General features: G+C 41.3%; 3 protein-coding genes across 12 annotated transcripts in view; 1 reads left to right on the forward strand and 2 right to left on the reverse strand.

The window, feature by feature from the left end:
• Positions 1-12,085, reverse strand: part of REXO5 (RNA exonuclease 5) — a 40,265-nt gene extending 28,180 nt beyond the window's left edge. For 3 of the 5 annotated variants that reach the window (XM_025916792.2, XM_086692836.1, XM_025916791.2), the window contains exons 1-6: positions 10,961-11,303; positions 10,417-10,558; positions 6,883-6,995; positions 5,461-5,587; positions 4,063-4,159; positions 418-561 (exon numbers count right to left, since the gene is read on the reverse strand). In XM_025916792.2, the coding sequence (XP_025772577.1) occupies positions 418-561; positions 4,063-4,159; positions 5,461-5,587; positions 6,883-6,995; positions 10,417-10,554 (619 nt within the window). In that variant the 5' untranslated portion in view covers positions 10,555-10,558; positions 10,961-11,303. Of the gene's footprint in view, positions 1-417; positions 562-4,062; positions 4,160-5,460; positions 5,588-6,882; positions 6,996-10,416; positions 10,559-10,960; positions 11,307-11,946 lie in introns of those variants that run through there. The other 2 variants (XM_086692834.1, XM_086692835.1) reach the window with 2 other exon arrangements.
• Positions 10,545-12,317, forward strand: part of ERI2 (ERI1 exoribonuclease family member 2) — a 63,896-nt gene continuing 62,123 nt past the window's right edge. For 4 of the 6 annotated variants that reach the window (XR_015245693.1, XM_086692841.1, XM_025916745.2 and 1 more), the window contains exon 1: positions 10,545-11,113. Coding sequence is in view for 3 of the 6 variants with exons in the window: in XM_086692841.1 (XP_086548967.1) it covers positions 11,091-11,113 (23 nt within the window). In the remaining 3 variants the exon portion in view is untranslated. The remainder of the gene's footprint in view (positions 11,114-12,317) is intronic. The other 2 variants (XM_086692838.1, XM_086692837.1) reach the window with 1 other exon arrangement.
• ACSM3 (acyl-CoA synthetase medium chain family member 3) overlaps positions 12,003-12,317 on the reverse strand; it is a 42,570-nt gene continuing 42,255 nt past the window's right edge. Inside the window, exon 14 of the mRNA XM_086692845.1 lies at positions 12,003-12,130. Coding sequence (XP_086548971.1) covers positions 12,128-12,130 — 3 coding nt within the window. The 3' untranslated portion in view covers positions 12,003-12,127. The remainder of the gene's footprint in view (positions 12,131-12,317) is intronic.

Below are 12,317 nucleotides of genomic sequence, written 5' to 3' on the forward strand. Positions count from 1 at the left end.
TTATGTGCTACACATCCTATACTCTAGGAAACCCTGTACTTAAAGTGTTTCCTTATTAATAGAAGATGGACTAAGTCATTTGGAAAGCAGCCAAAAAACCGGAACTTTCAACAGTAGTATTTAAAAAAAATTTTTTTTTTTAACATTTATTTATTTTTGAGACAGAGAGAGACAGAACATGAATGGGGGAGGGTCAGAGAGAGGGAGACACAGAATCAGAAACAGGCTCCAGGCTCTGAGCTGTCAGCACAGAGCCTGACGCGGGGCTTGAACTCACTGACCGTGAGATCATGACCTGAGCCGAAGCCGGCCGCTTAACTGACTGAGCCACCCAGGTGCCCCTCAATAGTAGTATTTTTAAATAAACTACTAAATATTTTTACATTGTTACCTACATCAGATTAAGTCTAAACCAACCTTGTAATGGAAAATGAAATGTTTTCATTTCCTCCTTTGTGAGAAGGCATCTGGTTAAGCCCACTTTCTTAGAGCCATATTTTTGAATAATAGGGGCATTCTGCAGGCTGATGCTGACTTTTGAACTGGTAGAAGGTAAAGACCCTGAAAAAAAATAAAAGGACAAATACACATTGTCAGAATATGTGTTTAAGAGACCTCAGAGGACATATTTCTTAACCTTGTGTAGGGTAAGCATAGTGAAGATCAAAAGATGTATTAAGACCCAGCTTCAACTCAAAGGAGCTTGTACTGATATAGTTATAGGAAAACAAAGAGAATGTAAGTCTGAAATGAATTATAATAATAAAAGCTATAAAAATGAAAGGAAGAATACACTGGTTGGGGTGGTCAGAGATGGTTCAACAGAGGAAAAGATTAGCTGAGTCTTGAAGAAAAGGCAGAATTCAGATAGTTGGTGTATTACACCTGTCCATCACAGTGCTTGCCACTCCTAACAGCGCATTCTACCTAAATCTACTCCACTCCTAGCCACTTACTCAAGCATCAGCCTGTTCTTTAAGCAAGAGTAGTCACTGACTGGACTGAGAGTGGGAACCTGGTTTTAGAGTGACAGATCTACAAGCAGACCAGCAACTTGATATTCCTTGTCAAGACATGTTCAAAAGGGATAATGGTAATTAGCTAAGCTGATCAGATTGCTTGCTTCCAGAATCAAACCAGGAAATACAGAGAACTGACCAGTTATGAGAAAACAGAAAGCAGAGAAGATAGATGCCTTGAAAGGGCACCTGGTTTCCTGGTGGCTTTCTAGTTTAAATGCATCCTTTAAATAGGACAGTAGTGTAGGAAACAGCTGAGAGGAATATAAAAATGAATTGTAGAGCAGTGCAAATGCCTGGCACAAGAGATTAGGCTTTAGTCCATAATTCAGTACATAATGGAGAGTAACAGCAAATTCCTAAGATGGGAAATGGCACAACCATAACTTTAAGAAAGATCAACCTCAAAGATATGGGGAAAATGGAGAAGAGAGAGAAATGAGAAATGAGTCATGCAGACTGAGTATAAGGAGCCAAAAGAAAAGTAATTCTAAAATTCAGGGCTGTTACCTTAGAGAAAAATGGTACCAACAGAAAAGGCAAATTAAAGATGGGAACCTGTAATTTAAGGATGAGAAAAATGCTCTTAGCTATTTCATGATTGAGGGAACTGGGAAATATCCAAGTAGCAACATCCAGCAGGTGGTTGAAAATGCAAGCCTAGAATCTCGGACATCAGACCCAGAGATAAAGATACAGGAGTTATCAAAAGAAGAGTAATAGGTCAATTGGGAAGATAAATATTTTGAAGGAAAGACTGAATTGAAGGACGATCACAGTGCTACAGGCTATGCTTTGGGACTTTGATATTTAGGATGGGAAGCAAATGAAATCCTTTAAAGAACAAAGAACTAACCATAACTCTCTAACTTCTTACAGCCTACAGAATAAAATCCAAAGTCCTTAGCATAACACAACCTGCAGGACAAAGCTTTAACCTACCTCTCTGTCTTGTCTCTCACCACTACCTCCTCTTATTCCAACTCATCATCCTCCAGTTATCCCCAACAATTATATTCTTCAGCCACATCAAATCTCTTTTGCCTGATTATTTCTTTTGCAATACTAAGTCTTTACATGACCTTTGAATCTAATAATGACTACTCCATGATTACTTAAAAAAATTTTTTTAAGATTTCTCATATTTTATTTTTTTTGTTTCTTTTTTTTTTTTTTAAATTTAATTTTTTTTTTTTAATTTTTTTTTTCAACGTTTATTTATTTTTGGGACAGAGAGAGACAGAGCATGAACGGGGGAGGGGCAGAGAGAGAGGGAGACACAGAATCGGAAACAGGCTCCAGGCTCTGAGCCATCAGCCCAGAGCCTGACGCGGGGCTCGAACTCCCGGACCGCGAGATCGTGACCTGGGTGAAGTCGGACGCTTAACCGACTGCGCCACCCAGGTGCCCCAAGATTTCTCATATTTTAAAAAAATTTATCTATTTTGGGGGGGGAGAGGGAGGGAGAGAGGGAGAGAAAGAGAGAGAAAGAGAGAGAGAGAGAGAGAGAGAGAGAGAGAGAGAGAGAGAGGGCACGCACTCTGAGAGAAAGTGCGAGCATGAGCAGGGGAGGGGCAAAGAGCAAGGGAGAGAATCCCAAACAGGCTCCATACTATTGGCACAGAGCCCAAGAAGGGGCTCCATCTCACAAAACTATGAAATCATGACCTGAGCCGAAACCAAAAGTTGGATGCTTAACTCAATGAGCCATCCAGAAGCCCCACTCAAAGAGGTTTAAAATACAGTGGAGATCAAATCAAACACAGCTGCAGGTCAGATACAGGCATCTATTGGAAGGAGAGGGGAACAATGGAAAGGAAGGAAGCAGAGGTCTTTGAGACAGAGGATAATAGGAAACACAGTCCTAAAGGAGATAGGAAGGAGCCACTGGCAACTCCTCACCACCTTTTCATGTCAGCTCAGTATACCTATTCAATTATTATTGCTGAACACACACAAAAAAGTATCACTGATTAATACTTACCTAGGTCCAATGAATTCTAGCAAGTTCTGTTCTATTCCATCATCTACCTCCTTCCCCTCACAAAAACAGAAGGTTAACTACAACTTACTCATGGACACAACCCATATGTTTGAAAACTACTGCCATCATGGATATTTCTCTTTCAATTGGCTAGCATCTAAACCTCCTGCCTATTCCCCACTCTGAGTAGTTTTTTTTTTAATTTTTTTTTTTTACATCTATTTATTTTTGATAGAGACAGAGCACAAGTTGGGGAGGGGCAGAGAGAGAAGGAGACACAGAATCCGAAGGAGGCTCCAGGCTCTGAGCTGTCAGCACAGAGCCCGATGTGGGGCTTGAACTCACAAACCGCAAGATCATGACCTGAGCCGAAGTCAGACGCTTAACCGACTGAGCCACCCAGGCGCCCCTTACTCTGAATAGTATTAATGGATGTTCCTTACATTAGTCAAAGGCAAGATCTTCATTCCCATTTGTATACTCATGGCTACAAAGACCCACTGACAGTTTAAAAATTATTCACAGTAATCTGTAAGAGTCAAATGTTATTGATATCCAGGGACAGCCTTCACTTATCTCACCTAACCAAATGGTTTCTGAGGCATGAATGCTACCTATGGTTCCTGCTGTCTAATCTCCCTAAGTATTGATCCATGTTCTCCTTAAAAAAATTGTTTTTCTGTTTAGTTAGAATTAATCTTTGTTGTTTGCAAGAATAAACTTGATTGACAAACCTACTTATAAGTATAGCCGTAATATCTTTTATTTTTTTTAATACATTTAAATTTTTTTACAGTTTGAGAGAGAGAGAGAGAGAGAGAGAGAGAGAGACAGTATGAGCTGGGGAGGGGAAAAGAAAGGAGGAGAGAGAGAGAGACTCCCAAACAGACTCCGCACCACCACTGCTGAGCCAAACAGGGGGCTCAAACTGGCAAACCGTAATATCAGGTCACTGAGCCAAAAACAACAGTCAGATGCTTAACTGACTTAGCCACCAAGGTGCCCCTCCATAATATCTTTTAGAATGAGCAAATCATCAAACCAGAGTCGCAGCCATACCTTCCACCATCTTGGATAGATCCCCAGTTGTTTGTTTCTTTTCCAGTCCAATGATATCAGCTAGAAAATTAGATGATGGAGGAGGCAAGCGGAATTTCTGAAAATACATTAACAAGTTTTTATAAAAATGCTTGAAAGCAGTTAAGATAATGTCAAAGACTTGCACTTTACTTAATTCTATGTCTAGCAATGTATTTATTTATTTAGGCATGCACTTTTTTTTAAATTTTTTTAATGTTTATTTCAAGACAGTGTGCACTTGCACAAGCAGAGGAGGGGAAGGGGCAGAGACAGAGGGAGAGAGAGGATCCCAAGCAGGTTCCACGCTGTCAGCACAGAGCCCGAAGCAGGGCTCCATCCCACAGATGGTGAGATCATGACCTGAGCTGCAATCAAGAGTCGGGACACTCAAACAACTGAGCCACCCAGGCGCCCCCACTCAGTACTATGAAAGGTCTAGACCTTAACTATTTGTATTGCAAAATGAGAAGTTTCCTTAATGTGTAAAAGTGACTAGGTAATTAAAAAAAAAAGTGACAAAGGAAGTAAGACCACATTCATCCCATTCCACAAATTTTCTTTGCTTCTCTGATTACAGAGGAAAGTCCCCTATATTTTTCAAAGCACTTCTATCTATTATGTTAATGGACAGCTTGCCAGGTAGGAAAGATGACACAGCCAGGCTTAGAGTTTGAGGGCTCCAACCTTAGGCTCACTTGGGCTGAAATTCCAGCTCTGTCACTTACTAGTTATAACCTGAGCAAGTCACTCACAGTGTCCTTATTTATAGAAGACACCTGTAACTCTCACAGAACTACTGTGAGAATTAAAGATAATGCATGCAGAATGACTGATGTAGGTCCTAACACATATGTAGTGTTCAATAAATGAAAATAAAAAAGAAAATAGAGGCTCAAGGATTTAAATTAGTACTCACCAAGTCCAATCCCTCAGGGTAAATGGATGAAACAGTTCAATAAAGAATAGAGGTGGCTATGGGAAAATGGAGAGCACATGCCTCTTCTAGAGATAACAGCTGCTATTCAGCTGCACATACTATTCTAAGGATGTCCAATCTTGTGATATTGTCAAGAGGCCAAAAAACATAAGACTTTACATAAACTGTATAATTTTTGAAAATATCGTAACCCAAATAAAATAGGATAATATCAACCTGGGGACTACATATAGATTGTAATCTGGTAATAAATGTCTTGCCTAGATCATCAAAGAAAATCGGAGACAAACCTAATCTCAACATGAGATCTCTTTTTTGCTTTCTACAACCTCTACTGTTTCTTTTATCAGGTTGCCAAAGAGCATAGTTTGAGAGACGTGCACTAATCTCTGGATAAGAGGACTCAATTCAGGGCTTAATACAAAGTTTTCTTAACTTACATGCGTGAATGCCTTTCGGAGAACTCCAAACTCCATATAGAACCTATAAAAGTGTAGCTGGCTCATTCCCTGCAGTACAAAAACCACCACGTTGTTCAGCTGGTTTTGGTGAAAAAGCTGGCACCAACTGTTGAAAAATCAAACCAAAACAGCTAAAAGTGATACCATCAAGTCAGTTCAGACATACAAAAGGAAAGTGTGGAAACAAAGCAGCAAGCAACAGTTAATGGAGCTTATCATCACTCACTGACTGCCTGGTAAAGAACAGCTTTTAATGCACAGAATTCAAATAAAGATCTCGTGAGATAATTATTTATTGCATTCAAATCCAAAATCCTATTAAGATTTGCTTTAAATTGGAAATAAGGTAATTTTACAAAGGCATATCCTCAAGATCCCAAGCTGCTCTGCAGTCCTTCCTAAGCAAGTAATCACATGACTGACCTCAAGAAAGCCAGTTTTAGATAAACTGACAGACTAATGGCAATATGCGTTAATGTAGAAGATGGCTTTTGAGGTATCTAGCCAATCTCTCTCAGATAGATGTCTGAAAAACTTTGAAAAGTTTTGAAACAATTTGTATTGGTATATATAAAAAGCAATTTTCATTAGATATTTAACAATGGCAGTGAAGATATCAGAAAAAAATCTCTTTCACCCTTCACATAAAGGGAACAAAAAAGATTGACTGGGATTCTTAACATTTAATCATATTATTTCAATCGGGTCTCCACTGGGGGTTATAAACCAAAATACCTATAGTGGTGCTGGGGAAGGTCATTGAAAAGACATGACTGCAGCTGACCTGTGAGCTGCTCCAAGGACACAGCCTTGAGATAGTGATGTGGTGTTGAAAACACCAGCATGGTATATGTGACTGAATCCAGTTAAGGCCTGTATGTACACTTTTAGGATTTGGCAGGTAGGTGTAGGGATCTATTTGTTTTGCTCCTACCCAAGACCAGCTTTGTATATGCAAGTTCCCTTTGCTTATTATTAAAACTGCCACTTACCAACCTGAAATGGCCTGCCTCATTCTTTAGTCTCTCCCTGCCCTCCAAGTAAGGGGAACTGGTTTCAGTTTTCACCCACAAAGTTCCAAAGAAGGTTGCAAACCAATAAGCAGCCAGACAGATAATGCAAAAAAGAGAAGCAGGTCAGGTAGGACACTAAAGAGTACATGCCCCTATTCAGATTTGACAAATTGTTGCCATTTGGGAATACAGGGACAGCTGCCAGATCTTAAGAGTTTTTTGAATAAAGTATCTGGATTTTAATAAAGGAATTCCCAAATTAAGTATTGGCAACTAGTATAAGAAAAATTTAGGATATTCTGTATGGCAAATAAACAATGTAAATTAAGAGTATATGGCCCTGTAGACACGAGTTTGAAGCCTCGGGTCATTTAAGTTCATCTCATACCTGGGTTTAGAAACATTGGAGTTGCCCAGAACTGCATACTTCAGCAATTCACATAACTGTTCATGTGTTACTTCACAGTTTTCAGCAAATAAAATGGTAGATAAGCGGGCTTTCTGAAAAGATAAATCAGGGCATAACAAATGACTATTGGGAATAACAATAAAGCAAAGCAAATTATTAAAACATTCTAGTTTCTGATTACTTTAGCATATATGCAAATGAGGGGTTTAATTGAAAATGAAGGTCTAGGGGCGCCTGGGTGGCGCAGTCGGTTAAGCGTCCGACTTCAGCCAGGTCACGATCTCACGGTCTGTGAGTTCGAGCCCCGCGTCGGGCTCTGGGCTGATGGCTCAGAGCCTGGAGCCTGTTTCCGATTCTGTGTCTCCCTCTCTCTCTGCCCCTCCCCCATTCATGCTCTGTCTCTCTCTCTCTGTCCCAAAAATAAATAAACGTTGAAAAAAAAAAAGAAAGAAAATGAAGGTCTAAAACAACAACCTATGATAGGACATTATCAATATAGTGTTTAAGAAACATTGATACAGAACCTTAATTATAGATACTTGGTTACATACTAGAGATAGTAGGATGAATAAAACAAGATTCATGCTCTCATGTTCATTTTACTGAAGTAAAAGAAATGCAAAAATAGGTAATTCCAATGCAATGTGGGTAAGTGCTATTACAAAGTATAGGAGTAAAAAAGGCTAACTGCCTTGGGGGTTAGAGAGTTTGGGGGATAGCTTCACGGAGATGAGAATACTGGGGCTGAGTCTTGGAAATAATTTGTCAGCCAGATAGGAGGGAACATTGTGTCTAAACATGTAGTTTTATTTGGCTGGAGCCAAGATGGCATGATGCAGAGCAGAGGAGATTTGAGAGTATACAGAAGAGGGAGCCAGATCATAGAAGTTCAATGTGGTCTACGGTAAAGAGTCTGACATTATTCTGGGGAAACAAGGAGTTCACTGAAGCTTCTCCCTCCTAAAATAGCTATGCACTTCGGGGCTCCTGGGTGGCGCAGTCGGTTAAGCGTCCGACTTTAGCCAGGTCACGATCTCGCGGTCCGTGAGTTCGAGCCCCGCGTCAGGCTCTGGGCTGATGGCTTGGAGCCTGTTTCCGATTCTGTGTCTCCCTCTCTCTCTGCCCCTCCCCTGTTCATGCTCTGTCTCTCTCTGTCCCAAAAATAAATAAAAAACGTTGAAAAAAAAAATTAAAAAAAAAAAAAGAAAATAAATAAATAAATAAAATAGCTATGCACTTATATTTGGTTATTAAAGCAATTCATGCTTGTGAAAAGAGTCAGATAACTGAGAAGGGTAAATAAAGACAATAGGTAAAAGAAAATAAAAGTCATCTGTACTTACAGAAGTCAGAGATAATTACCACTTTTATTTTGGTTTGGGAGGCAGCAGAGTAGACTGGTTAGGAGCTTAAGTCCAAGACTCCTACTACTTTACTTCAAATACCAAGCTCTACTATGTAGGACAAGTACCTTAACCTAAGACTCAGTTTCTTCATCTACAGAGTAATTATAATTCCACCTCATGAGATTTTGGGAAGATCAACGAGGTAGTACAAATGCAATATAGTAAGACTGACATTATCATAAGTACTTAATAAACACCAGACATTATTATTGCTATTGTTCCCATGAGTTTTTAAAGATAATGTTGAGCACCTATTAATTAGCCATTTAACAGTTCTGAGCACTTCACATCTATTAACTCATTTAATTCTTACAGGTCTTTTAAGTGGCTACTACTTTATCATCATTTTGCATAAAGAAATGAAGGAATGGGTAAGTGGTAGAACGAAGACTGGAATACAGGCTCCAAAGCCCAAAATCTTGATCTCTATACTATACTGCCCCTAAAGGATTATACTATACATTCTGTTTGGTAACCAACTCCCCCCAGCCAATCAATCAATCAATCAATCAATAAAATAAAAATTTGTATCTTTCCAAAGCAGTTAAATATAACAAATACAAATTTTAATAGTCCATTCTCTAAATTTACCTCAACACCTAAAATTTATGTGAAAAAATTCATCATCGAGGACACTGTTTTTTGTAAGAAATTATGAGCATCGTTTTAAAATTCCCTGTACACCTGGATAAATTCTCCAGATAAGTTCCTGATCAAAATAAAACCTACAGTTGATCCTTCACACCTTTACACACAGGTTTAAATTGTGTGGATCCACTTATATGTGGATCACTTTTGGTAAATACAGAATACTGCTGTAAATGTATATATATCCGTGTTATTTTCTAATTTGGATGGTTGCATTGTGGCTACGTAGGACTGTTTATAGGAAATACATACTAAAATATGGGGGGCGGTGATCATGAAGCATTGTTTGCAATTACTTTCAAATGCTGGCTGGGGATGTTTTTGGTACTGTTTTTGCAACTTTTAACTTTGAGAGTGTTTCAAAATAAAAAGTGATGAGATTGTCTATTTCCTTAAACTTCTCACCACATTAACCCTTAAAAAGTTGTTCTGCCAATCTGATAGGCAAAAAAAGAAAAAAACAAAGAATCCCTTTTTAATAGATGTTTTTAACAAATGTTTTCATAGCACTAATTCCCTTTTAACATACTACAGGTATCCCTAGCTTTCTGAAACCTTGTGTTCTGCCACTTCCCTCTTAAAAAAAAGATCTGTATAATCACTGTACCTGTTTTCACTTTTATTTTCAGCATGTTTCACAACAAGCCAGTTACAGAAGCGGGCACCCCTCGCAATTAAATTGGCACAGCCAAGCTCCTTCTCCAAGGACTACACTGAACAAGAAGCCCCCATAGCTTTGATCTGTGTCTGTGAGCATCTACACTTTATCTCTATTTTGTGTATTAGTTAGCAAGATCTGTCCTGAGATATCTGAAAGCTTAACAGAGGTTATTTAGGGGGTATGAAAATGCTTAATTTTTTTTTTATAAATAAATGCTTCACTTTACACCATTTCAGCTTACATTTCACAGGAACGCTCTACTTTTGGATAGTGGGGGAAACCTGTATATAACTTCTATTTGTCTTTCCACTACAACTAAGGAGGAACCTTTATTTACTGATTTTCCAAGTATCTAGGGCAGTGCCCAGCATATGGCAGACAAGAGAAATCTGATGACTGAAGAGATGGGCCACATATATTTGGCTCTCAATAAATGGCAGGGATGATCATCAGCTTTGTTATGTCCCTACTGGTATGTAAGTTGTACGAGCGCAGGGAGTTTTGGTTTTCTGCACTGGGATACCCCCAAAACCTAGAACAATTTCTGGTACACAGAGCAAATTGTTGAGTGAAGTATTTGTTGAGTGAACATTCTTTTAGGGTCGCAGGCACCTTACTAGGTTTAAACCGCCAGTATCAGCCCTGAGGCAGGTGGTAATCCACTATCATTCCCATTTTACAGAAAGCCTAATGAGTGGGTGAGGGCGACCAGTGGTGTCCAGGGAGGATTTGGGGCCCAGAAGGCGGCTGGGGAGGCTCCAGCCCCGGGACAGCCCACTCGGGCTCCCCGTTACTCACCTTGGCCTCAGGCTGACTCTCCTCAAGTTCCCAACGGGCTCTCATCGCCTCAGCCGCCCCGACCAGCATGTTCGGGCCTCGCCTCCTCTTCCTGCCCTTCTTGAGGTGCCTCCCGGCCCTCTCCCTATGGGGTTCCATGAGTCTGTGGAGAAAGATGTACGAGAGCTGAATAAACACCGCCTCCTGACGGGGAAACAGCTGGGGCTTCGACGGCCTACCGCCTCCCTCAAATCCTCTCTTCAACTGCGTGTACGGAGACCTCCCAGACCTCCCTTAAAAGCAAGGCTGCCAACGATCCTCCCCGTTCCACGGAGGAGAAAACAGCACCGAGACCAACGGTTTTACCGTCCGCTCCAGAGGCAAGATTCTAAACGGTTTTCCAACGGCTCTACAACGGTTCCCCAACGGCGCAAACAGCGCCTCCGCCCGTTGGAAAAGAGGAAAGTTACTGCCAATAGCCTTCCCTGCCAAACCACTCCCCGCGCCCCCCCGAACCCCGCAAATGCCGAAGAGAAGCCGGGCAGAGAAAACAGGGCGCAGCTACCTCCGCCTCAGTCGCAAATAGAACCGCAGCCTAGGCTGCCGCCTCAACCGCGCCAGGCTTTTGAACGGACCGGAAGTGGGAGTCTGACGACTTCCGGCAGTTGGGCTGGGAGGAGAAAGGAGAGCAGAGAATGGCTACCAAGAGGTTGGCGCGGTACGCGAGGGGTTTGGGGGGCTTGGGGTGGCTCCTGGTCCGGCGCTGGGGACCGCGGTAGGGCTAGGGAATGGGCATCCGCGGTGTCAGGCTTCATGCTCTGTATCCCGGCGTCTCCAACCTGCCTTCTCTGGCCCGGACTGAAAGATCTCTGTCTGGACCTCGGTCCCGAGCCTCAGGCCGCCCTCTGCGCGAGGGTGGAAGGACCGGGTTCGCGACTGTGTGGCGTTGAGCCCGTGTCTGCCCATTCTAGACCTCGGGAAACGGGTTAAAGGTGACAGCGCCTGGTAGGCCGTTCCGATGTCTCAGACAGCCCCCACTGCACCTGTCAAGCGGTTCACCCCATCACTTCCTAGTGATACGTTTAATTCATAATGTGAATTAATTGTGGCCTTCTCCCTGATTCCCGGTCACGCTGTGCACATTTCCGATTTCTAGATGTACTGTAATGTATTAGAAGATAGCATGGGCTTCAGAGTTGACGATCCTAGGTTCACACACCAAATCTGTGTTCTTTGGCAAATCACCGAGTGTTTTCTTCTCCATAAAGTAGAGGTAGCAAAAGTGACTACCTCGTACCATTGTTGAGGATTGAGATCACCAGAGTTCAGGGCCTACTATCTAGTAAGCAATCAAATAAATATGAGCAATTATTCCCAGCTCTTTGCACTTCCATCACACCTCCCTTTTCTTCTTTTTTTCTTCCCCCATCACACCTCTTAAACTAAAAACTGCAACAGGAAGTGTCTGCCTGGTTAAACTCTATCAATTGTCAGAGTGGTTTGTCTTAACATCTCAGTAAGCCCAGCCCTTTCTGTGGACTCCAGTATTACCTTACAGTCTTTTACCATGAATGTCCAGTTTCGTTACGCAGGTATATTTTGAGCTCCTAGAAGACTGGATCAGCCCAATCTCCTCAGAACTGTGCTTTGCGCATAGCAAGGGCATGAAAAATGCAAAGGCAAAAATAAGTTTGTCAATGCGTCTTCTGCAATCACTCAAGTTCCTCAGTATTTACTGTAAAATAAGGGGAGCAGAAAGAATTAGTCTAAGTTTGCAAATATGAACTTTGAGGCTCATGCTGGTAAAATGACTACTAAAATGAAAAGAGGGTGACAGTCAGTATAAGAACCAAGGTCTTTTGCTCTCAAAGTCTAGTTCAATTTCCTCTAACATTGATACATTAATGATGAGGGTTATGTCA

Source organism: Puma concolor, chromosome E3, assembly GCF_028749965.1.
Source record: "Puma concolor isolate L17-30 chromosome E3, mPumCon1.1.hap2, whole genome shotgun sequence".
NCBI classification, from domain to species: Eukaryota; Metazoa; Chordata; class Mammalia; order Carnivora; family Felidae; genus Puma; species Puma concolor.